The sequence below is a fragment of the Ammodytes marinus genome, assembly GCF_949987685.1.
Source record: "Ammodytes marinus genome assembly, chromosome: 14".
NCBI classification, from domain to species: domain Eukaryota; kingdom Metazoa; phylum Chordata; class Actinopteri; order Uranoscopiformes; family Ammodytidae; genus Ammodytes; species Ammodytes marinus.
Genome location: NC_137218.1, coordinates 15,696,535 through 15,721,626, shown reverse-complemented (window position 1 = coordinate 15,721,626; position 25,092 = coordinate 15,696,535). Strand labels below are relative to the sequence as shown.

The window sequence follows — 25,092 nt, the reverse complement described above, 5'->3', positions numbered from 1 at the left end:
TGTCAATTTTGTTTTCACAAATAATACCATGACCTTCCTTAACACCCACACAACTCATGTTACTCCTACTCAGACTACAACACAACATAGTTATACTCCATATCAAACACTTGATCAGTTAGAAATATATAAATAAGTATGACAAGACTATAGCATATTATTTAACGAGGACGTCAATTACTGTTACAGCAAATTAGCCTCTGGGAAGAGCTTTTTAGAACATTGTACCGACAGTATATCATTGTTTTGGATGTAGAGTTTTTACATTTAATAGATTGAATCAATGCCAATTGCTACATTAATCAACTGTGTTTTTGCCCACTTACAGCTGTATTTTGTCACTGCTAAATGTTTAGCTTGCGAGGTGACTGCCAAAGCAAGTGTTATAGGGCCCAATGCTGCATTTCCTTTTACAAGCTCCTGTGTATGCATTGCTGTGACAATCACACAATGACAAATGCGGAGAAATGTCAACAAGAACTATCATGTCATTTTGTCTGCCAGGGGACGGATAGCTTTGCTTTGCCCCGTTCCACGCTAAACAACTACAGTAAATGGCAGTAGAGTTGAAATCAGTTTGGCTAAATGACAGCTGCTCTCTCATTTATTACTGCATTTGTTCTGTAGCTTCCCCTCCCTCGCAACACCGGTTATCTCTACATGCTGTGTACTGAGCCCCAGCAGGCGTGACACGGTGATATGAGCACATGACATATCTTTAGGCCTGACAGTGGCGACAGTACATTTGTGTTTCAGCGTGTGTGTGTGTGTGTGTGTGTGTGTGTGTGTGTGTGTGTGTTTGTGTGTGTGTGTGTGTGTGTTTGTGTGTACGAGTGTGTACACACGGCCATCAATGCACAACCACCAAATTAGATTTAGTCCAACGCTCCGCCAGTTCAGCTAATGGTGAGACCTGTCTTGAAAAGATAGGCTAGTTCTTATCTTTAACGCTGTATGAGCTCACACAGACGTACGTATACACTTTGCCTCATCAAAGAACAAACCAAGACAAAGGAGAGATTATTTGGAATGATTCTAGACAAAAATAATAGATTCTTGTTGCCTCTGTGAATATTTCTGTCTTTCTCTCCGTCAGTCTCTCAGTTTGTCTCCTTCCCCCCACAGACCCCATTCTGTCGGTTCAGGCAGCTCTGCATGCTAACCTGTGATTGTGCGCAAGTTAAACAATGCTTCTTTTCAACTGTTGTTTTATTTGCTTTGGGCAATGATGTATGAGCAGGCAAATGTCAGAAAATACATTAACTGTTGCTGGCTTGCCGTCGGGTTCCGACTCTGCTCTCTTTTTTTTATATTATGACTTAGTTGGTCTACTAATAAGCTTATAAGAAAAATGACATTACAAAGCTGTGATTGCATTGACTTTCATAGTGATAGGGCCTAATTGTAAAGGTTTAAGCAGTGTGCCTGAATGACTGGTAATATCAGAAATTCTTGTCAATCTTCACCTGCATGACACAGCAATAAACACAGATGATAGTTTGATTTCCACACTTGCTTTCATTTTATTCTGAAATAAATCTAATACACGATTATGCTCATTTAAATTAGATTCTGGATTTAGCAATTCTTAGAGTGTTGTTTTTTTCTGTCAGTGGTTAGAGGCGGAGATCAGGACAGTTTAGGCTCCAAAAAGCAGGATCACCCTGATCCCCCTGGAAGGATGGATTCAGGCTGGATTTAGAAAACATGAAAGGTGTTGTATATAACCATGAAATTATGTTAATACTGTTAAGGGATACAATAATACATTAAAAAAAGGTTGAACTAAACCTTTAGTCCCTTATCAATGACCAGGCCTGTTGGACACCACATGAATAATAATCCTGTTGTCTTGATTGATTTTGTCTTTAATTATTTTATCCATCAGGACTCTGGCCTCTGTCGTTTAATTTTAAAGAATGCTGATAGTTTTATAGCTTACTTATCTAATTTAATGTCAGTCGGACATATATACAGTATATATAAATAATGCAAATGTTACAGCTGACGTTGCCGATCATAAAGACCACTCATATACAATATTAAATGAGGTGTAAACACACACTCATACAGACATTAGGTTAGATATGACGCACACTTTTTTGTCAGACTTTTCTATTAAAGCAAAGTACAAAGTCTTCTCACTTTTCTTCTCCTCAGCAATGTAGCCTTGGCCTCTCATACCTTCCCACTGAAAGGTTGGTTATCGACAAAGAGAGTAGAGGAGACGAGAGGAATGTATCCTTGACTATTTGTCTGCGGAGGTGCTACAGCTGTCTGCCATCCATTAGAGACCATTAGTGCCCACAGTTCTGAATATGTGTTCATGGAGGACGCAGTTGTTGACAAAATCAAAGAGTGGCGGATTTGGATTCGTATCCACAATAACATATTTTTCGCTCATTTAGCCCGAGCCTGCGTCTCTCTCCGTGTGAATAGCAAGGCAGACAGAAAGCAAAGCTGCCCTTTTTGGCATCAAACTTTTTTTTTAAACGGTCTAAACACCTCGGTCTACTTTGCTGTTGAAAAGTACACAGAGCTGACGGTTTGTGTGTGAGTGAGTGCGTGTGTCTCTCTCTCTCTCTCTCTCTCTCTCTCTCTCTCTCTCTCTCTCTGTGTGTGTGTGTGTGTGTTTGTTTGAGGGAGGGAGAAGGAGAAAGAGAAAAAGTTGTACTTTATACATTTGATTGGTTTTAATCTTGGCTGAACTAAAACAGAGTACCTTCAGACGTGGCAATTATGTATTTTTTTCTAAAGCAGCTGCAGGTTTGATATTCAGAAAAACCCAGTGGGGGTGAAGATTTCAAGTCTTATCAGGCATGCCGACGACCGTCAGCTCAGAATAAACGTCCGTGTTGAGCTCCCACAGAATGCAGCATTGAGCGATCAGATAAAAAGAGAGTAAACGGCCATAACTCCAAAGGCACAAGGCTCTCTGTTCCTCAACAGTATATATAGAAAAAGGGCCAGAGGAAAGTGGCAAAATGTCACCTATATCGCTCTTTATTTTATTTTAATTTTTTTACAAGAAATCTGTAGAGGATGAGAAGAAAGGTATGACTATGAAAAGGAAATAAAAAAAATTAAATTTTATTCTAAGGGGAAGATGTTCAGTCAGTCAGTGAAAGAAGTCTTATTAAAAGTGAGTGTGACTGGTTTGCACATGTTTTTTTTATGTGACGTTACATTCAATCGTAATCTTCGAACCAATAAATGAGTAACGGGTTACTAAAACCGTCACCCGTGTTCACCCCATTGTTTCAACATTTCACCTCAGTTGAGCTCAACCTTTTGTCATCCATGAAGATTTGCCTCCCACATCATTTGATTTTTTTTACAACTTCCATATAATAACAAGCTTTTTTGTTTCTCTTTTTCCCCCCAAAACATTCTGAACTATATATTTCAAATGCATGGGGAACACACAACTTCAAGCCAACTTTAGTGATTCATTAGAATATTGCCGGGGCCTCACTAACATTGTAACATTTCACTGTGCAGTTGGCTACAGGAAACCAGCACCATACCCCCTATGTTTATATGCAATACATACTGTGTACAACAGGCATACAGCATATACTACACTACACATCTATATTGGCCACACATCTAGAAGTATTCCCTAGCTGCTCTCCTCCATCATAAAAAGGCAGAATGTGAGTAAACATGGTGTGTGTGGTGGGCACATGCGGGAGTGTGTGTGTGTGTATGTGTGTGTGTGTGTGTGTTTGTGTGTGTGTGTGTGTGTGTTTGGGAAAGGGTAATCACATTTACATTAGGGTTGTACTTATTGTTTGGGGCCTACAAAATGAATGCTTAAGAAAATAGTCACAACGCTAAAGTCACTCACTTTAAGCCAATGACGTGTGCACATTTTTTGTCTTTGTCTCTTTATTTCCTTTCCCTCCACTCTCTCTTGTCCTTGTCTTCTCTCCTATCCATTCCACTGGACCCCCCCCCCCCCCCCGCCCCCCTGGATCCCCTCCCCTCCCCCCCCCCCCCACACACACACATACACTCACACACACACCCCACCTTGTCCCCTGGCCCTTCATCTATCCGGATAGAGTATGTATTAGTATAGAACCTTGGCAGGTGTTTGCTCATTCAAGTGACACAGTTTTATAATGAGAAAAGTGCAAATTCCACGATATACATTCAGCTGCCTGTGCCTGGATGTGACTGTTCTCTTTTTCCTTGTCAACAACCCATCTGGGGACTTGAGTTTTCCCGTGTGTATGTATGCGAGTGAGTGTGAGGGAGCAAGAGAGAGAGAGAGAAGGAGAGAGAGAAGGAGAGAGAGAGAGAAGCAACCGAATGCAATGTTTATTGAATAGCTTAATGTATATTCTGCTTTTCGGGCCGTTCCTCATCCTCCATTATCTGTTCTGCCTTTTTTTTCCGAGGCACAGCAGCTTTTTAAGATGTAAAATGTGCCATAGCCCATACAGTAATTGGCTGGCGGAGAGACTTTGCCTGTGACAGGAATGATTTTCTTTCATCAGATCCTACCTGCCATGCTGAGTTCAGTGGGACACCTCCACCAGCCCTACTTCATTATATCCTTGTGAGGAAGCGGGTCAGTGAGGAGACAGCTCTTGCCTATCAACTCTATTGTATTTTGCATAGGGAACCATTTCCCCCCCTCCGGCTCAAGAGTAAAAGGAACAGGTAGATTGGTCTATAAGGAGTTTCACATTTTTATAGGGTACCCACTGCTGCAGCTATCCTTCAAAACGACTTTGAAAAAAAGATTTTAGAAAGAAAGTGGACACTGTTTTGTAGAGACACATCCTTTTAATTCTTATTTCTTGATAACACTATATATGATTCTTTATTCTATTACAAAATCTTCCTTTCCCTTCCTTTCCCCTCCAGAACTTTCCCCCTGAGGAGAGAGAGAATAGGCCTGCTACTAAAGTGTGAGCCAATTATTTCCATTTCCTCACCTCACAATATGATAAGTGGCTGCCCTAATAATGGCTGTAATACCTTGATATATTGCTTCATTTGACAATGTATTCTCCGTCTCATCTTCACCTGCTTTGCAGCGGAAGAAACAAAGCTGACATTTTGCCTGACACCACTTACTCTGATCCACAGCCAACACACACAACGTCAATGGCAACTACAGAATAATTATAATTAATTATTATAAAACCTGTCTGCACTTGTGAACACAAAGGCACTACCAGTAAGTAGAAGAAAGCTTTTTTTCTTTTATCCAAAGCTCAAAGACAGACAGGTGCGGAGAGAGAGAGAGAGAGAGAGAGAGAGAGAGAGAGAGAGAGAGAGAGAGAGAGAGAGAGATACAGCGATACAGAGCGGGACAAAGAAAAGCCGACGCATAATGCTCAAGGTCAAAGAAAAGTTTGCCTGTGTTTTTCAGAGGTGATAACCGCATCTGAAAGCGCTCATAAAATGCCTCCTTAATTCCTCCCTTTTATCCCACCAAGGCCTATACCTTCCTTCTCCTTCTTCCTCTTCTTCTGCTATTGTTTTATGGTCCTTGTCTTGGAGAGAGAGAGAGAGAGAGGACTTGTTAGGGATCTTTGGAGATTTACAGTCAACTTTTCTTTTTCTCTATCAGAGAGAACACCGTACCAATCTTCAGAGCGAAATGAAAGGATGTTTCATAGGAGGCACTCTTCCAGGGAAATAGAAATAATAAAATAAAATAAAAAACAAGACAGCTGTCTGAAAAGTTTAACTTTCCTGCTGAGATTAAGTTTGGAAGAGAACGTTCTACTATCTGTTAAATAAAAACTCAGGCATTTTTTTTTTGTTATTTACTTTGGAAAACTTTTTAAAAGCCTATCCCTCTAAATTGCTCAGGCACAGACACTCTGAATGCATCAAAGCTTTCACGGCTGCGTACTTGTGGAGGTGTAATGCTTGACATTCCACATGCACACACAGACACACACACACACACACACACACACACACACACACACACACACGCACACACATACACACACACACACACATACATACGCACACAAACACACACACACACACACACACACACACACACACACACACACACACACACACACACACACACACACACACACACACTCACAGAACCACAAACAGCCAGCAAATTGATTCAGACAGCCGAAATATTTGACATCTGAGGACCTGAATAGCTTCATATTCAACAACTCTGGGGCCTAAACAGGAGTGGTTGGCTCTTAGCTGTTCATCCATAACGTTAATCTTAATGTTTAAACATATTCCATCAATCTGCAGATGGCACAGTGTAGGCAGACCACAAGTACATGTAGGCACTTTGGTAATTCATCAAACAACATCCACATATTATTGCTTGAATATTAAAAAGCTATGTTTCCATTTTTTTTTACACATTTACATTAAATTCGCAAATAAACTGTATTTTACTAGTGCACCAATAAAGGGGCAATTCACATGTTTTATGGTCAGTTTGTTGTTTTCCATGATACAGCATAAGCCACGACCAATCTAACTCAAGACCACTTGTGACCTCAAAGTTTGCATTTATTTGGAAACGTTTTAGTACACTACTGCAATTTCCATCTATGATACCAGGAAAGGAGACTCCAGCAATCAATGGGAATGGACTATGCACATGTATCTATACTCTATCTATCTATCTATCTATCTATCTATCTATCTATCTATCTATCTATCTATCTATCTATCTATCTATCTATCTATCTATCTATCTATCTATCTATCTATCTATCTATCTATCTATCTATCTATCTATCTATCTATCTATCTATCTATCTATCTATCTATCTATCTATCTATCTATCTATCTATCTATCTATCTATCTATCTATCTATCTATCTATCTATCTATCTATAAATCTTTTTGACATTTTTAAATGTGGTATTTTTTCCACAGTGAGCACCTAAATACTTAATTTTACTTTTTGTTTCACATAAACTCATGTATTTCTCCCATTGGGTTTAATTCCTCTCTGTCCTCACCCTCTGCTATTTTTCCATCATACACTTCCCCTGCGGCAGAGCTGGGAAGCAAAGACACTGTCAAACAGTAGTGATTCTGTCGGCTACACTTACATATCAATGTACGGTGGTGGCATCAGGTACTGATCCTTAACCGGTTTATTTCCGACCGTAGCAGAAATTCAGAAATTCTTGAGAAAATTTAGGGTGTTTGGACGGTAACGCACTAATGGGTCAAAAATAATCCTTTTTCTACAATACAAAGATTTGTAAGCCAAAATTAATTAATAACAGTAAATAATAGTTGTATGAGTGGTTATGTGCCAGCTTATAACGACATATCAATCTATAATCAGACGGTAAAAACAACAGTATCAAAACATATCTGCAGTAGAGCTGCAACAATTAATCAACAAATCAATTATTAATCGATTATTAAAATAATCGCCAACTATTTGATAATCGATTAATCGTTTCGAGTAATTTTTTAATAAAACATTTCCAAATTCTCTGATTTCAGCTTCTCAAATGTGAATATTTTCTGGTTTCTTTAATCCTATTATGACAGTAAACTGAAATATCTGTGTGTTTTGGACATAGCAATACATTTGAGGACGTCAACATGGGCTTTGGAAAATTTATCAACATTTTTCACCATTTTCTGACATTTTACGGACCAAAACACTAATCGATTAATAATCAATTCATCAAGAAAATAATCGACAGATTAATCGATTATCAAAATAATCGTTAGTTGCAGCCCTAATCTGCAGATGCACGTAAATGCCAAACGACAACAGCGGTGGCCGTTCATAATTTATTCTGCAAACGTTTCCATCCGCTTTATATGGCATAAGCCTTTTACCGATTAAGAGAAAATACGATGAGATCGAAAGAACAAACTTTATGTCAATATTCATGAATTTCAATTACATTTTAATGTCTCCATAAGGCATTTCTAATTTGATATGACTTCATTTCTATTACAGCTTGTGTATGGAAACTTACTTACAGTAACCATGCGGAATAAGTGATTTGAATGTCATCAATTGTCAACGCTCCCATGTGATGGGTCCACTTAATAGGCCTTCAAATCCAGCCTGGAAAGTAATTACACGTGGACTTTCTAGTAAGGGAATTACGAATATATTGTAATTATGCGTCATTTCACAAATTTCTCAATTCAGGAAATAAAGCCATGATCACGTTATGAATGACATGAAACCAAAAGAGTCATTTGTGAAAAGATATTAACCTCTTTTGAATACTAAGAAAGGGAGAATCCCTCTTGCCCAGTGCTAATTTCTCTCTCGCTGTCAAAGTACAGCTTAACTCCCTCAGTGCTATGTGATGGAAAGGACAAAATTGGCACATTTTCAACACAATGACTTATTCAAAATTCAAACAACTCTCCACAGCCATCAGAGCACCTTTGAGAGGATGGAAGACAAGAGCAGTCTCTTTCATCCGACTAAACGCCTTAGAGGTGAGCCTCAGCCCTGACATTAAACAACAACAGCCGCCGAACTGGCACCACTCAAAGGAGCGTAATGGAGTCAGTGGCTGCATTTGTCTTTGAAAAAACAATATGTTTATGCTAATGCACCGTGGATGACTTTAATAGAGGACGTAAGTGACACTCTTTCAGATGGGTAAAACATGCAAATGCATGCACACATGCACAGACAAGATTCAACAATCTGTTGAATTGGACGACACATATTACATGTTCAATGTCCTGCTTGTACAGAGGTATGTAGGCTAATATTAATTAACTATACTATAATATATTTTGTGTGCGAAATCTTTTCATTTAGAATGCAATGAATAAGTCACATAGACGTATTATTTTCTATGAGAAAAATAGAAGGCTTGATAGAAAAGTTGAGGCTTATTGTCCAGTTCAAATTTCTGCACTGATGTTCAAAACATATACAGATAAAAATAAACTTTCTATTAAGTCTGTTAACAAATACGTACAGTATGTGGCGTCACCCATCCACCGTGAATAATGTATATGTTCTGAAAAATATTATTCTATGTTGGCATGAACGACCAACAATTTATATTTTTCATCGAAATTGCAACAGAGCAAACTATGCAAGACGTCCATGAGTTGAGGGTTGTATATTTAAGCAACTATGTGCCTGCCCTAATCCCCATCTTCTTCTTCCCTACAGGCAGCAAGGAAAATTAATCTGAAACCTACTGTGCTCAAAGGCGGTTGTGGCTGAGACATCTTTTCCCTTTTCACACTGCCAGTGGCACTTTGGAAACGCTCACCATCTCGGTGCTCCCATCAGAATGTGCATTTGACTTTGCCACGATCAGCAAGAAGACTCCCAAAGCATAATCACACACACACACACACACACACACAAAGACACACACACACAAAGACACACACACACAAACACACACAGACACACATACACACACACGCGCGCGCACGCACACACACACACACACACACACACACACACACACACACACACACACACACACACACACACACACACACACACACACACACACACACACACACACACACACACACACACACACACACACACACCGCAACCCAAAACAGCAATGCAATTCCGGAGGCCTCAGTAGTATCCCTTTTGCTTTTCTGATAATAAGAGAGTCCTTGGCTGCTTTTCATTTCCAATCTCACTGCTGTGCACTGGGAAGGCCTTGAAATGAACCCCCAAGCCCGAGTGCTGGTGTGATATATGGAAATAACCTGCAGAGAACATCAAGCGTTGAATTTGATGTTCAATGCTGCTTTTTGCTGCTGCTCTTACCCCCCTAAAAGGTGGGTTAGTGTAATGTGAATGGTTGAAAATGCTTTGCAACATGGATGCGTTCACTTACTGTATGCAAAAATAATACATACAAACACGGACACAGATATGCACAAAGACTGACCACAAGAATGCACAAGACAGCCCAGTGGTCAGAAGGATAATGGAAGAAGACTGTGTAAATCCCATATGTGCTTATTCTGGACACTTACAAGAGAGTGTGATTCATACTCTATTACACTCCACTAATACAGCTGAGAGACGCACAGGCACAATCATTTCAGCAGGCATGAACCAACAAAATAAGACCCATGAATCCTCTTTATGGGGACTTTACTGAAGAGGGTGTGAAAGGCCAGGAATAAACGCTTTGTACTTATTGGCCATTAAAACATTGGTGGCTTTGTGCTGCACTGACAATTGTGTGTGTGTGTGTGTGTGTGTGTGTGTGTGTGTGTGTGTGTGTGTGTGTGTGTGTGTGTGTGTGTGTGTGTGTGTCTATGTGTAAATTGGCAACGATAACAACTGTTTGCATCCGTTAATGAAAGGTTACTTTTTTCTCCGTGACCGTGCAGGTGTCCACTATATTAACTCTTCATCAGTTTTTTCCTGCAGACCACACCATTCTCAGGCTATTTCCTCAAAGGAACTGGGCTGTAAGGGTGATGAGGTTGTTATAATAGTCCTACATTAAAACACTTTATTCCTTCAGTTTATATAATACACTGTTAAAGTTGAGTAAAGAAAATATCCAAGTTACAGGAATAATTTTAGGCTTAATAAATGTTGCATTGCTAATTATTGCATAATGTACCTACAGTCACCAATGCAAGTGAACACATTTTAATAAGTGGACTTACTTTGACTTGCTACCTCTAAAATGGCAGAAATTGGCCTTTTGGGCATGCTCAGAGTATATAATTGGAAAATCTCAGTTTTACAAAAAGTGGAGAGTGTTCTAGCAATTATTTAAAAAAATCAGGGATGTTTTGCAGCCTACTTCAAAGTCCCACTATAATTGTGCTTAAAACATTGTGTGCTACAGTTACATGTTGTCTTTATTTTTGATTTACACTGCAACCCAGCACAATACCTTGGAGAAGAACATGCAAATTGCTGGGTGTAATGGGTGCAACACAGGTACAGTCCATTCAGAGCCGGCCCAAGCCTTCAGGGGGCCCTAAGCGAAATATGATTGGGGGCCCCTCTCCAATGTTAGTGCTGCTGAAACTATAGATCTTTGTTAAATATCATTCACACACCCAGTGTTTTCCGATAGTGCCTCCACTGTGCGGCTGTGCGAAAATATTTGACAGGCGAGATCCAGACCCTCCTAGGGGAGTCCGGGGGTATGCCCCCCCGGGAGATTTTTTTAACCTTTTTAAAGTGAAATGCATGAATCTGGTGCACTTTGAGAGGAAAATTAAGAGGCTAAATCTGAGAAATTGTGTGAACAAATAATTTGGAGACACTGGGTCAGATGAATTAGAAGCTATTGAAGAAGGACACATGGATTTTCCATAAAAATATTAATATAGTAAGGCGTCCCCCTCCCGGACCGGGCCCAGCAGCAGACCCGGGTTCGATTCCCACCCGCGGTCGTTCTCTGCATGTCACTCCCCTCTCTGCCCCATTTCACCTCTGTTTCTCTGCACTATCAATAAAGCATAAAAATGCCCAAAAAATATCTTTAAAAAAATATATAGCTATATATTAATATAAAATAAAATATTATGGAGGGTCCTCTGGGTTGGGCTTGGAGCTCTTTTTCTTTTACGGGACATATTTCTCTGTAATATAGTGAATGCATTTAAATGCAGTGTGAGGAACTAAGCAGAAGAACTCTGTTGTCCAGCTACTGTATCTTTTTTTCCACAGACAAGGCTGAAATAGGCTATAGACTATACACAGTGCATGGGCAACTGAGGGCAGCCCCATTTCCAATTGTTTTTAAATAAACTCAATACACACTGTGCATGGATGTGAACGTGACATGATCAGATAATTTCGGATTTCCTCCCAGATGAACTGATTACATTTTTAGGCTATTAAATATCTAGACCAAAACATTGTATTCCTTTTTTGTAAGATAACTCACATTTGCACAATATGATGTTAATATCAAACACACAAACTAAAAAAAAAAAAAAAAAAAAAAAAAAAAAATTATTTTTTTTTTTTTTTTGAGGGGGCCCCCCAGGCAGTCGGGGGCCCTAAGCGGCCGCTTAGTTCGCTTATGCCTCGGGCCGGCTCTGAGTCCATTGCCCATTCATGTAATGCATAATGTGAAAATGTGTATATAATTATAGGCAAACCGTCTAAATCTGCTACACCATAACTTATACTCAAGGCCACAATGATGTACCAATCAAGGCTCAGGTGATTGGGTTTGTTCTTTCAGCGGAAATCTAAATGTATACTGTACTGCATGTGCTGGCGGCAATGCCAACCACATAATGTAAGTTAAAGTCACCTGTACAGCAGGGTGAACTGTCCACTCTGACAGTGCTTTGGAAGTTTCTGACAGTATCAAACTTTCACGTGTGCATTAACATAGAAAGATATAGATTAAAAAAGATTTCCATGGGATTTGGTTGACCCACTCCAATGTTTTGCACTGATCATGTTTGTACTTGAGATTACTGTAATATAAATCTATCACCGCAATCACAACAAACACCAAAGCTTCTGCTTTGGTGTTTGTTATAGTAGCCTGCTCCTTACTGTTAACCAACCAGATTATGCCTTTATTTATCCATATCACAACGATCAAATAAACACACACAACCTAATTTGAAACTGAAGTAAAAATGGACTCTACCACTGGTTATCCCGTTCCAGGGAAAACAAGTCAGAACAAAAGCTGGCCATGTCTACTCTCACCACCAAGTGTTATTCGAGGGGTTTGTATGTGTGCCCAAGTGTGTGTGTGTTTGTGTTTGAGTGTGTTTGAGTGTGTGTGTGTGTGTGTGTGTGTGTGTGTGTGTGTGTGTGTGTGTGTGTGTGTGTGTGTGTGTGTGTGTGTGAGTTTGTGTGTATAAGGTTTGGTGATAAAAACACCCAACAATATTAGCCACACACTATCCATTCCCAGAGGAAAGGTTTTAAAGTGTGTATCTTTTACTGCACTTGCTGTAAAAAAAAACAAAACAGAGCACCGACGGTAAAACACAGACACATGAAATGCGAGACAGATGTAACGACACAAACAAAGTCAGCAGCTTTTTCATGTGACGAACACACACAGGCATACTGAGGGTTCTGTTCATGTGTCTCTTCAATCTAAAAGAAAAAAAAATATCCTTTTTTTTAAATGTTTTGTGCATTTTCTCAACCACCGCAAACTCCCCAATCTCCAACTCACCTTTTTTGTCTCCGAAGAAGAGGGTCTGCTGTGCTGGGTTTGACCACTGGAGGGAGGTGTTGTCATTATACTCCACACGGCAGGTCAGGTTGGCTGTCGCGCCCTCTGTCACCGTCATATTCTGAACCAGAGGGTGCTGACCACTGGCGCCTAGAACACACGAAACGCGGGAGCAACATGTTAGTGGAGTAAGAGGAGACGTGACGAGTGAGAACTTTGTTAATTCAATTTGCTTACATAAAAATTTTGGACAAGGATGATCGGTTAAAATATAAACTATGAAAGCGGCCTATGAAGTAAATACAATTTTTTTTTCCGGATGCTTCATGAAGACATACACTATATGTATTAAAAAAGATAATACTATTCTTTTTGTCCTCACACAACAGGACAATGAGAGCGAATCTGGTTCATGTTTGGAGAAAAAACAACAACATCCTAATTAAAAATCAAATGTTCAGGGAAGTTGGCCGAGTCAGTGTGCTAAATTAGACCCTCACATGATGAACACACAGGGGGCATTTAGCCTGCAGTTCCAACCCTGAAACCTCAAGTACACCGAAAAGAGCAATTAAGAAGAGCTCTCTGTGGACTCCTGGGCATGTGTGGATGTAGGTGTGTGTGTGTGTGTGTGTGTGTGTGTGTGTGTGTCAGTGCTGCTGCATTCAATGAAAGAAACAGATAGACACAGTTATTTCACTCCACGTCTGTGTTGCAGAGCAAAAACTGGCGTAAGAAGCATCTTGGACAGGTTGCTTTTTGCAATCGGTTCGTCAGTAGCTTGCCTGCCAGTTTTCGGAACTCTGGACAGCTGCTTGTGTGTGTGTACGCACACGTATTACTATGTTGCGAGGACATACATCTGTTTACAGTCTAAACAGATGTATGTCCACCACATGACGTGTCTTAAATTAAATCTTAAAATGTTAGTGTGTTTAGGGTTAGGTCTAGCGTCAGGGTTACGCGAGTATGGTTAGGGTAAGTCTCCATTAAAAGTATACAAGCATATATTAGCCTATTAAATGTCCTTTAAAGTGATGGAAACCTGACTGTGTGCTTTCAATGCGTGTGTGTGTGTGTGTGTGTGTGTGTGTGTGTGTGTGTGTGTGTGTGTGTGTGTGTGTGTGTGTGTGTGAGTGAGTGTGTGTGAGTGAGTGTGGGAGCTGAGCTATCAGCAAGTAAATAATAACCATAAATCTATCCCTGTCCCCATCCCCACAGGACAGGTTTTAAAGACTGTGAATAAAGACTTATAGGTAAGAAAGATTATTCATCCCCAGCTAACTCTCCTGCCTTAAACCACCACCCCCCTCCCCAGAAAAGGATCATGAAGCTGAACATAAAAATAATTAAAACAAAACATACATGAGGAAAGGAAGAAATACGATTTTCTTTTCAATTTTTAATTAGGAGTTTTTAAATTCCACTTCGGCGTGATTCAGTATAATGCTCATCCATTTCAAATTCTGTCAATAATGTATTTCGATCACATCCATTGGGCAATTTCTATGAGTTTTCCTTTACTTGAGTTAACGACTGCCATCGGCAAGATAAACAAAGCCCTTACACAGCACTTGTATGCAGGGTCAGCAGCAGGTGAGGCTGACCCCATCACTGACCGAGCTGTGGTGAAGGACGCGTGGATGGGAAAAGAGGTGGGGTTGAAGGAGGGAAGTTGGAGGTTAGAGAGAGAGGTAAGTCAAGGGGGCACGGGTCATTTCCTGTGTTGAGTAGTTGATTAAGGCCGCCCAGGGTTAATCATGCGTGAGAGAGATAGAGAGAGAGGGAAGACGAGGGGAAACGGAGGAAAAAAATGGAATCGGAGCTATGGGAGGGCCAGGACTATGTTTTATTCATGAAAGTTTTGCATGAGGCATGATCTGCCAGCGATTTACCGTTCTCAAATGCGCCTTGCCCCTCGCTCTCTTTATTACTTCCTCTCTTTTAAATCACTTACTCTTTCTCATTTTTCACACTCGTGCACTTGGGCGACATGCATCCCCGCTGTGATGCATTTTATTTCTTTTGTGCCGGCTACAAAGAGAGAGAACCTAATGGTTAACCGTAACCGAATGGTAGCAATGATGATTTTTGAGCGAGGTTCTCCCACAGTATATGATGTAGTGTGTAATTTTTTTGATCATTACTGCTGCAGTGAATGTTTCACTGCAAAATGTCACTGAAGATGGAAACGTGCTGGCTTGTTATATTGCAGTCATTCCTAAAAAAATATATATACGTATATACAGTATAATCTGCAAGCGTGTTCTCCAATCTGCTTTTGAAAAACAGTGCTCAACAGGGCCCTCGGGATATGGGTGCCTCCAAAATGTTTTTAAGATGAATCAGGAACACATCCCGATGCAAAATGATTTGAATTGCACTCCAAGAAATAAACACGTGGAAGGACAGTCAATTTACAATTTACGTGTCTGCACAGTTTAAGGTATGGTAAAATAGACGGAATGGGTGCTTTGATGAACATCTACAACCTGCCACTGTGAAGATATTCTCAGCACTCAAAGCTCTACCAGCACTACAGGTGTCATGAAACCCGGCATCATTGTAGGTTTACTCATCAGGGAAGAAGGTAAACATTAGACATGTCAGTTTTGTTTCACCTTTCCTTTCCTTTCCATTGCCATTGCTTGTCTGCTCTCCTCTCCAGTGGAACTGAGAACTAAAGGCCTATACACAAAGTAACAGTAGTCCAGGGGATTCCTCTTTGCCTATAAGCCCTGCTTCAGTGTCTGGTGCTACTCATTCCAGAGGGACTGAAAGAGCCAAAGGGGCCACAATGATGGTTATATTAGAGGCTCCGTGAGCCTAATTGGCCAGTGGAGTAGGTTCCTCAGTTCTCCCCCCTGGCCACCCAGACCCAGGTTTTATAATGCATCTCTGGAGGGAAGGAGGGCAGCTGTTCTCTACTGATTTCCATGTCTATATTTAGAGGTTCTTGCCTCAGTTCAACTCCTGACTTTCTCCTACTTTCAGTTTCTGACTATCTCTTCCAGTTCACATCAAAATTCACTCCCCCCCCCTTTATTCCTCTCTCTCTCTCTCTTACTCTCTGCCTGTGTCACATCCCCTCCTCTAGTTGATAACAAAAGGGAGGCATTTCGTCTTTCTTTGTCTCTCATTTTCATATTCTCCCCGTCTGTCTCCCGCCCGGTGCTCCCCGGTCTTTCAAATTCATCTTGATCCCACCTCCTTTTCTTGTGCTCAATTATCTCTCTCTCTCTCTCTCTCTCTCTCTCTCTCTCTATACCTCTCTCTCTCTCTCTCTCTCCCCCTCTCTGGGTCAATTTAATTGGCTTCCACGTTGACTGACATGCGAGGCTAAGCCAGGTGAACATTGTCCTCATCTGCATGACGTTATGAAGTAACGACATGATGAAATTAGCTTTTCTTCATATAGCTTAAATTGGATAGTATATATCTCGTCATGAAAGCCTATTATTTACTATCTATGCATGAAAGGCATACAGTATATCAGAGAGAGACCCGATTCATTTGGGATGACAATGGCCGGTTACAGCTGCCTCAAAACAAATAGCAAATCATTGTTTCCTCTATACAGACAAAAAACCCAAGCACACTCTCACACAGCTGTCTCCCTAGATAAACTGAATCTGGAGTTGCAATGGGACCACTCAACACCCTCCCTCCAACAGTGCACTAGTGGCTAATAATCTGAAATAATGATCAAGGCTGGCTGAAACAGCTTCCCCACAATTATTTGGACTTGTGCTGCACACCACAACAAATACTGCATCCAATATTTGTCAAGAGACTTTACTATTACTTATTCAAAAGTATATGTGTGGCAAGTGGAGATATTCACTGGACAAAAAGGCAAACTCAGACACACGGTCAGACCTGTTGCCACGGCAAACTACCGGACAAATAATACTGATAAGTGTATCCTGGATGCCTCCTATCTACTCTTTGATATGACCTTTCAAGCAAGAGCAGCTGAGTCCACTAACCTTTCTTATTTAGCCATTCAAGAAGCAGAGAAAAAAAGAGAGAGAGATGCAGGCGGACAGACGGACAGCCCGGAGCTACTGACCTTTATACCAGGACTGGAGCTCAACTGAGCTGTAGACCTATGATGTATGGCCGGGAATACAGGATTTCAAAATGGATGGAGTCAGTGCACACTTTTGATTAGCTGATTCACCTTTTGAGCCAGTCCAGTATTCCCTAATAAAGGCAGACTAGGGGATTTCTTCACTGAAATTTAAATTCAACGGATGAATCCAGAGTCATCACTTTTAATGATTATGAAAACACCAAAGTAACATTGTACCTAAGACAACCACACAGGTTGTAAATAAGTCATCAACAGATCATTCCAAAAGTCAGCATAAGATTTGGTTAAAAAAAACTCTTTGTAAGATAAGAACTGTGTGCATTGCACTATAAGTCGAACGTAAAACAAAAAAGTTATTACAGTCAGAAACAGTGCTCAATCTGTCATACTTAAACTAAGACTGCATTAACATATGGAGGGATATTTCATCATCATTGTTACTTATTTCCTAAACTCACAGTAAAAAGGCATCATTAGCATTTTTTTAGCATATGTATCGCGTGCTGTGCATTTCAAAGCACATAGGCACAGCACCGTCTTAAAGATACCCACTGACACTCAAACAAAATGCATCCCACTGGAAAGCTAACAAATGAGATGCATATGATTACATAGGACATGACAACTTTGCCCATGACCAGTTTGTGTCTGTAAAGGTTACACAGGTGGCTACACAGCTGGAGACGCACACGCGTCTCAGACTGAGTGATTTTCAAAGTGTGGGGCTATAGCAGGGTGGCCTACAGTGATTGGAGAGACCGTACAAGGTCAACAGCTTGATCATCTCAAGAAGCTGCTGTGAATTCATCAACAGGCAGTGTATCCTGCCTCAGCGTCCTTGAGCAAGAGAAACTTATCTCCAACCACCTTTCCCGGTTAAGTGCATTGAATTTTAAAAATTAAAAATAAAAATAAAATTGTACCGCGTCTTCCACGCTGAGATTTTTTATTTTTTTTGTTATTCTCTGGGCAAGAACCAATTTTTTGCTGATATTATGGAAAACAACATTTTGCTAGTAACTTCCTGGAAGAGAAGCTAACATATCAGACAAGTGCATCATCGCTCTATAGTGATGCTTCCTCCCACTGTGACAATCTTTTTTTTTTTACAAAAAGACCTTTTGTATTTCCCCTCGGAGCATTTCATGTATCTGTCTCCTGCAAGTCAGACTATTTTGCACTGACGGGAGAAAAAACACCCAAAATGTAGAGCGTTTTCTGCAAAGACACAGACTTACATTTAAATTGCCTTCATTGGAGCCACAATGCAAGAAATGAGAATACCTCAACACTCAATTTACCTCCCATATATCTGAGGAAAGATGGTTTCACCCATGATCAACTAAAACAACCTTACTACAAGCTTACAACAAGATACTATGTAAATATCAATTCGTAATCTATGTCCTATTTCCCCATACATTTTTTTTATATTTAAATAGTCTACTTTTGTAATAAATCCTTTCAACATTTCTCTAATGTACAGTGCATGCTGCAATTAACTGGTTACAATGAAGGCAATCACACATGGTAAATACATGTATGTGTAATATATTCATAAATATAATATATATTCATAAACACCTGGTTTGGAAGAAATTGTAATGATGCATAATACATTTGTTTTAAGTTTAGTGGCCTTTAACACATTTCACTGTACAAGTTGGAATTATTTATATGAATCCCATTATTATGCAAATAGCACAGTGATGAAACACTGTATTTTCTGCTTTGTTCTGTCTGTGTTCTGAGCGAAACACATGTTAATTTTTTCCATGTATGTTTGTGTGTATGTGTGTGTTTGTGTGTGCGTGCATATTTCCAATCCAAACTTTATCTTTTAGACAGTGATAAGATTCCCCGCTGTGACCAAATTGAATGCCATCCCTGCAGAAGGCGGGGCCACCTTTGTATTCCGCGCTGGCGTACAACAACCACCTCAGGACAGACATTTCTGATCTCCAGATATGAAATTAATTATCCTGCAACCAGAGAGAGGCCTGGCTATGGCGGTTGCTGTTGTCATTTGCATACAGTAATGAGACCAGGCAGCTGTTGGTGCTGCCATCGATATAACTTGACGTCCAACCCAACTCTTGGAGTCGGATCAACAACATCTCACCAACTTTTCCGTGGTGTTATTAGGTTATTATTAAAGCGTGGTGTGGAGTGACAGCGAGAGGAAGACCGTCTGGAAGGAATCACGAGCCGTCAGAGGGGAGAGAAGTGAGGTGTTTTTTTGGCTTGTTATTGAGGTGTGTGGGTGCAGGTAAGTGTGGAGGGGGGAGATGTTTCCAGCAGCATCTATAGGGTGTGAAAGGTGTTAGCAGCCCGTTGTCAAGGTAGTGACAAAAACATCCGACAAGAATTTCCCCCTGCAATAGCACCTTTTTGTTTGTACAAAAAAAAACGAAAACAAAACATGCCGGAGCACATGGCAGTTTTATCTCCTTCTTTGTTGTTGTTGAAAAAAAACCTGCCACGGTTCAACTTTTGTGTTATGCAGCAAGGTTATCCTAACTACAACCATTTAGAAGAAAAAGCCCGCACACACTAATTTCAAATTGGTGACCCAGCCGACACGCTGCCAATACACCAATATAATTTGCCCTGTATTCCTGCCCCTTAATTCAGCCCCATCATTTGAAAGGGTTGAGATATATAAACCTCTGCTCGGCTTTTCGCACAACCCTGGAATGGTCAGGGATCTCACTATCCTTTTCTGAGCCAAGGGCGGACACATCTCATGGTTTTATGACAGAGGTAATCCTGGCCTTCATAAATACTTCACACACTGGCTTTCATTCCAGCTAGGCAAGAGCGAGCAAGCAAAAGAAGCATAGAGCGAAAGGTGAGCTAGGGAGGAACTGAAGTACATATTTTGACAGAAGTGAAAAGCAATGGAAGGATGCTGCGGAGTAAACAACAGAGGCAAGTGCATGAAAAAAAAGAGCAATACCATAAATGATTCCATCAGCCAGCAAAAAAAACTGACCTGTTTCTCACATTTGTTGAATTATTTGAGATGTTCAGCAGACATGTGGTAAAAACAGGCATTGAAATAGGGCTGGTATAGGTGCTTCTTTGTACATTATGACTTGTGTCTATGTATAGTCTAATTGTGCATAGTGTGTGTGTGTGTGGGTTGTGTGTTGCTATCGAGAAGTAGTGGCTGAAAGTAAGCAGAGCTCAATACACCAAATGTAATTTTCAATTAATTCTGTTTAGAATGAGCTAAATCGCACATCGTCATCTGTTCTATACTAGGTGCGTCAGGAAAGGCAAACCTTTGGCAATGTACTGTATATCAAACCTCAAATATGCCACTCTAGTATCTCTTTGAAAATAAGGCCAATGAATGTCAATGCAATACTAGCAGTCATACATCCATTTGCTGCCTAGGTAGGTTTTTCTAAATGAAATGTCAATTAAAAAGGACAAGGTCAGGGCCAAACAGATGTATTGTGGCTACTGAAATTCTAAAATTAAACAAGCCTGATTTATTTCTTTTTTTCTCGGGAAGCTATTCATTTTTTTTTACTCTTTCATAAGAGAGGAAAGCAGGATGATAGCAGACTAGGGTAGCAAGCATGAGGGAAATCAGACTAATCGTTGCTGCCACCAAAAAAAAAAAATCCCAAATTCCCCAAAGCAAACTGGCACAGTGTGATTCTCTACAGTAATGTGTGGTGATGTGTTGACAGATACTGTTCATTTAAGACTGATCTGGGGGATATGCTTCTCACCCTCCAGGGAGAGATCTGGAAGATTTGGAGTGCTGTTTTCTTTTTAAAAAGCAGCTCTTATCACAGGGTTCTTATGTGACAGACTTGCCTTTCTGCAATGCTCTTTTTACCATAACTTCTAGTGCAGGGAAGGCAGTGGCAGGGGTTGACACTGAAGATCTCGTCTCAAAAGAAATAGCGCAGACTGGTCTTACCCATATCTCTGTGTGCATGATTTGAGGGAAACTGTAAATGACTTTGAGGTCCAAGGATAAACGTTCAAGATCTCCAAGTAAAATAAAGTGCTATTTAAAACTGAGAAGATCATATTGCTAAAGGAAAACCTCTATCTATCTATCCATCCATCCATCTATCCATTATCCTACTTGGCACTAATATATACAGGTACACCTTCATAACTGAATATATGCAGTAGGGCCCCTTACTCAGATCTTCAGTGACACTTCACCCTCTTGCACGCACACACACTTGAAGTGTCACTGAAGATCTGACTGAGTAAGGGGCCCTACTGCAGTCCACACACACACACACACACACACACACACACACACACACACACACACACACACACACACACACACACACACACACACACACACACACACACACACACACACACACACACACACACACAGCGCGGTTAACTGGTGGTCTGAGGTGAACCAAGCCTTTATCTTCCAACTAATCAGCATGAATCTTATCTGGCTCGTTATGTTTTGCTACCAATAGCAGTCGGGAGGGGAACATGTGCTTGACTCTGATCTCCACCTCCTCTGTTCCCCTATTAACAGTGTGATGGATTTCCTATACTGTCACAGTCAGATAGAATGGGATGATAGCCATGTAAAGATGGCCTTTACAGAGAGGAGGAGGGGGGTCAATGGTACACCAGACCGAGATCTTATAGACTCAAACGAATGCAGCTGGATGTTGAGCCTGAAGAGAAATGGTTCAAATGAGAAATGCATTCGAGGAAAAACCTGCAAAGTGGAAAGATGTGATGCCGATGCTGTGACTATATAGTGTTGCTACTGCAGCGGATGATTCAGATGAGGAGGAGGAAAAGGGAGACAGTATCGTAAGGAGAGGAAAGGGTTCTTCTTCTGACATAAGCAATTTACCAAATATATATATCTCCCCCGAAACAGGCAAGCGGTTGGAATAGACTAATCTTGGTTTACTCATGTTTGTTTGTGCAAGTGAAACAGTTTTAGGAGAGCCGATGATTGCAGTTATTAAAACAGAAAGCCCCGTTGCCCGCCACCGTCCCCAGGGAGAGCTGCGCCACATGAGGAAAGTGGAGGAGACTAGAGTGCTCATCATGAACAACACACAATGGAAGCCAGGGAGATGCATCTTTCCAGGGGTAAAAGGTTTGACAACGCTGGATGTGCAGAGAGAGTATAGATTTTATGTAAACATACATGAATTGAAAAGAGCACTTAGCAATTTAAAACAAATATATACTTGTTCTGATAATTATAGTGTGTAAAAAAAAATGTTTTCTTTTCTTTTTCTTTTGCACACATTTGGCCATGATTTCAAGCTTGGCTCAGATTGTATAGGGAATAAGCTTTTCCTAACACTAAGTACTTAGAATGGCCTATATCACTCCCCACCAATCACTAAAACAAGCTTCATTTCACCCAATGTAATGTAATAGTGCAATCTGAATTGCACATATGTCAAGTTGGTTAGGTATACCTCTCTGAGCTGATGTGTGATATATTTAATTTATTATCAAATCTCTGCTCAGGATATGGCTGTATTCAAGATCCTGTGCCTCTATAATCATACGACAAAGATGGCGGCTAAAGACAGTGAGATTATACCCGCAGTTGTGGCTGGCTAAATTCTTAGTTTTGAGACTGAGGTATGTTTACTGAAGCACACAGCTGAACAAAACCATCTTATCTCCTCTCAAATAAACACTATGTCTCTTCCGTCTGACTCACTCTAATCTATAATCCGCCCTCGCTGCCATCCTGCAGACACAGGGAATGATGGAGAAGATTTTAGATCATTTTTAATTTACTGCCACCTTTCCAGAGTCCAGCAAGGGTGAGGGGTAATAACACACAATTAATTTTTTTGATAATTAATCTTATGACCCTGGACTGTCTACTTCAGTGTTTATGGGTTTCATTCATTTACTAGAATAAATAAATAAATAATAATATCTATGAATATTAACTCTGAAATGAGCTTTTGTGTTTATATCATCTATCATTTGAAAACTAGAAGGTTCATTCCGATCCCCAGCAACAATTGTTGTGAACAACCCATAGTGCATTTTCAGCGCATGTTAAATACATTAACAGAAAACCCATTGAAACAAACCAGCATATTTGAAAGCTGAAAATAATATTTGAAATCGCTGCATGACACAAAACAACATCTTCAAAAACTAGCATACATCAATAGATGGGAATATGACCAGCCTTGAACTGAGAAAACAACGATGCAAAAACAAGACAAAAGCAAGCAAACTATTTTCTGCATTTTTCTTTTTTCTACGAAGGAACTAGTGAAATCAGTTTATCTTTACTGATGTTAGTTTCGGACAGGCTGAGTTAGAGGCACAGCTGGGTTAACCTAGCCACAACTCACCTCGAACCTTGCCTTTTGAAGCCATCACTGGAGTCCCCAAGTAGACAAGAGGATGGACAGCAAGAGAGGCAGATGCCAGAAGATAGAGAGAGGAAAAAGAACAAAGACAGAAGACAGCAGCTGATTAGATAACTGTAGGTTGAACAGTGTGCCTGAATCTGTCGCTTATTAAGCAGAAACCGCATTGTCTTTGTCTTGAGTGTCAATCATGAGTTCTGAGACCCTGCGATCGTTCAACCCTGAAAGGGAACGTCCCGATTTAGCTCATCAGCAAATTGAGACCTTACAGTGTGGCACCTATTAATTAGTCTCCCCACACATCCTCTGGATCATGCAAGGAAGCTTGTTCCTGTGTAATGATCTTGCAAGACCCATACGGATATGGACACACTGTAGATATCATGTTATTGATTAGTGAATGCTGCTTCTTTGATTTCCAGAGGAAATACAGGCTTTATGAAAGGCTTTATTAAAGGCTTTTATGTACATTTGCTATTCATGTTTTAAGCTGAGCCCTATATTAATTCGATTGTATGCCGATATACAGGAATAAGAACCACTAGTGTGTGTGTGTGTGTGCTCTGGACAGACTACAGTCTTGCATGCACACACTGGTGTACTATCATATTAGTATGTGGCTGACAGCACTGTAATCATTGGGGAGTAGCAGACAGGACTATCATCTAGCAGAGACTATGCCATCAAATGGGTGGGTTCGAGAGCTGATTGGCGAGGTGAAAACCATATAGGCAATATACCGTATGGCCAAGTATAGAAAGAAAAGGTGTCCACAACACGGAGGACATGAAAAACAACAAGAGCATCACCGCTGAAACAAACACAAAGAGAAACCAAATAAACAACATAGATTGTCTATTAGTGTGCGTGCGTGCATGTGTGTGTATCTGCGCGTGCGTCCCGCAGGAATGGCTCTCATGCTTCACACACACTGCTTTGCCAAATTGATGGATCTATTGGAATGCCTCGAGTGAGTCTGAAAACCTGAGCAGCTCCAAGAGACAGCGCCCCAAAAGAGGAGCAGACAGGAAGAACAAAGAAACCCGAGTCTACAGGTTATGAAAATCATTGTGTTTTCATTTTCTGATTACAGATTCATAGCTCAAGCTCCTGGTACACAAAACGTATAGAGATTCCCATTCTAGCTGGTCAACTTACAGAATATATAGGTTTAAAAACAGTCTGACCACGCGTTCCACTGTCAATGTTTTGTTTACATTTGAATGACGTCAAATCCTGATCTATCCCATTTTCATTGGCTGATTGAGATGATTATGTTCTGTTATTACTACCTTACAGCTCGAAAAGGTGCAAAATAGATTGAGTGAGAAAGGAGAAGAGAGAAGCTCCTTCATTGCTCGGTGAATATTCAAACTTAATTTGAACACATTTTTGGTCTTTAGCTTAACATAATATACTAGGCTAGTCATTTTGAGCATAGAGCTACACTATTCCTCTTACACATGAACACACACACACACGCATGCAGCC

At 40.4% G+C, this 25,092-nt stretch overlaps 1 protein-coding gene across 1 annotated transcript in view; it reads right to left on the bottom strand.

Moving 5' to 3' along the window:
• Window positions 1–25,092, bottom strand: part of cadm2a (cell adhesion molecule 2a) — a 193,744-nt gene that overhangs the window by 35,815 nt on the left and 132,837 nt on the right. The window contains exon 2 of the mRNA XM_080040444.1: window positions 13,132–13,281. Within this exon, the coding sequence (XP_079896570.1) occupies window positions 13,132–13,281 (150 nt within the window). The remainder of the gene's footprint in view (window positions 1–13,131; window positions 13,282–25,092) is intronic.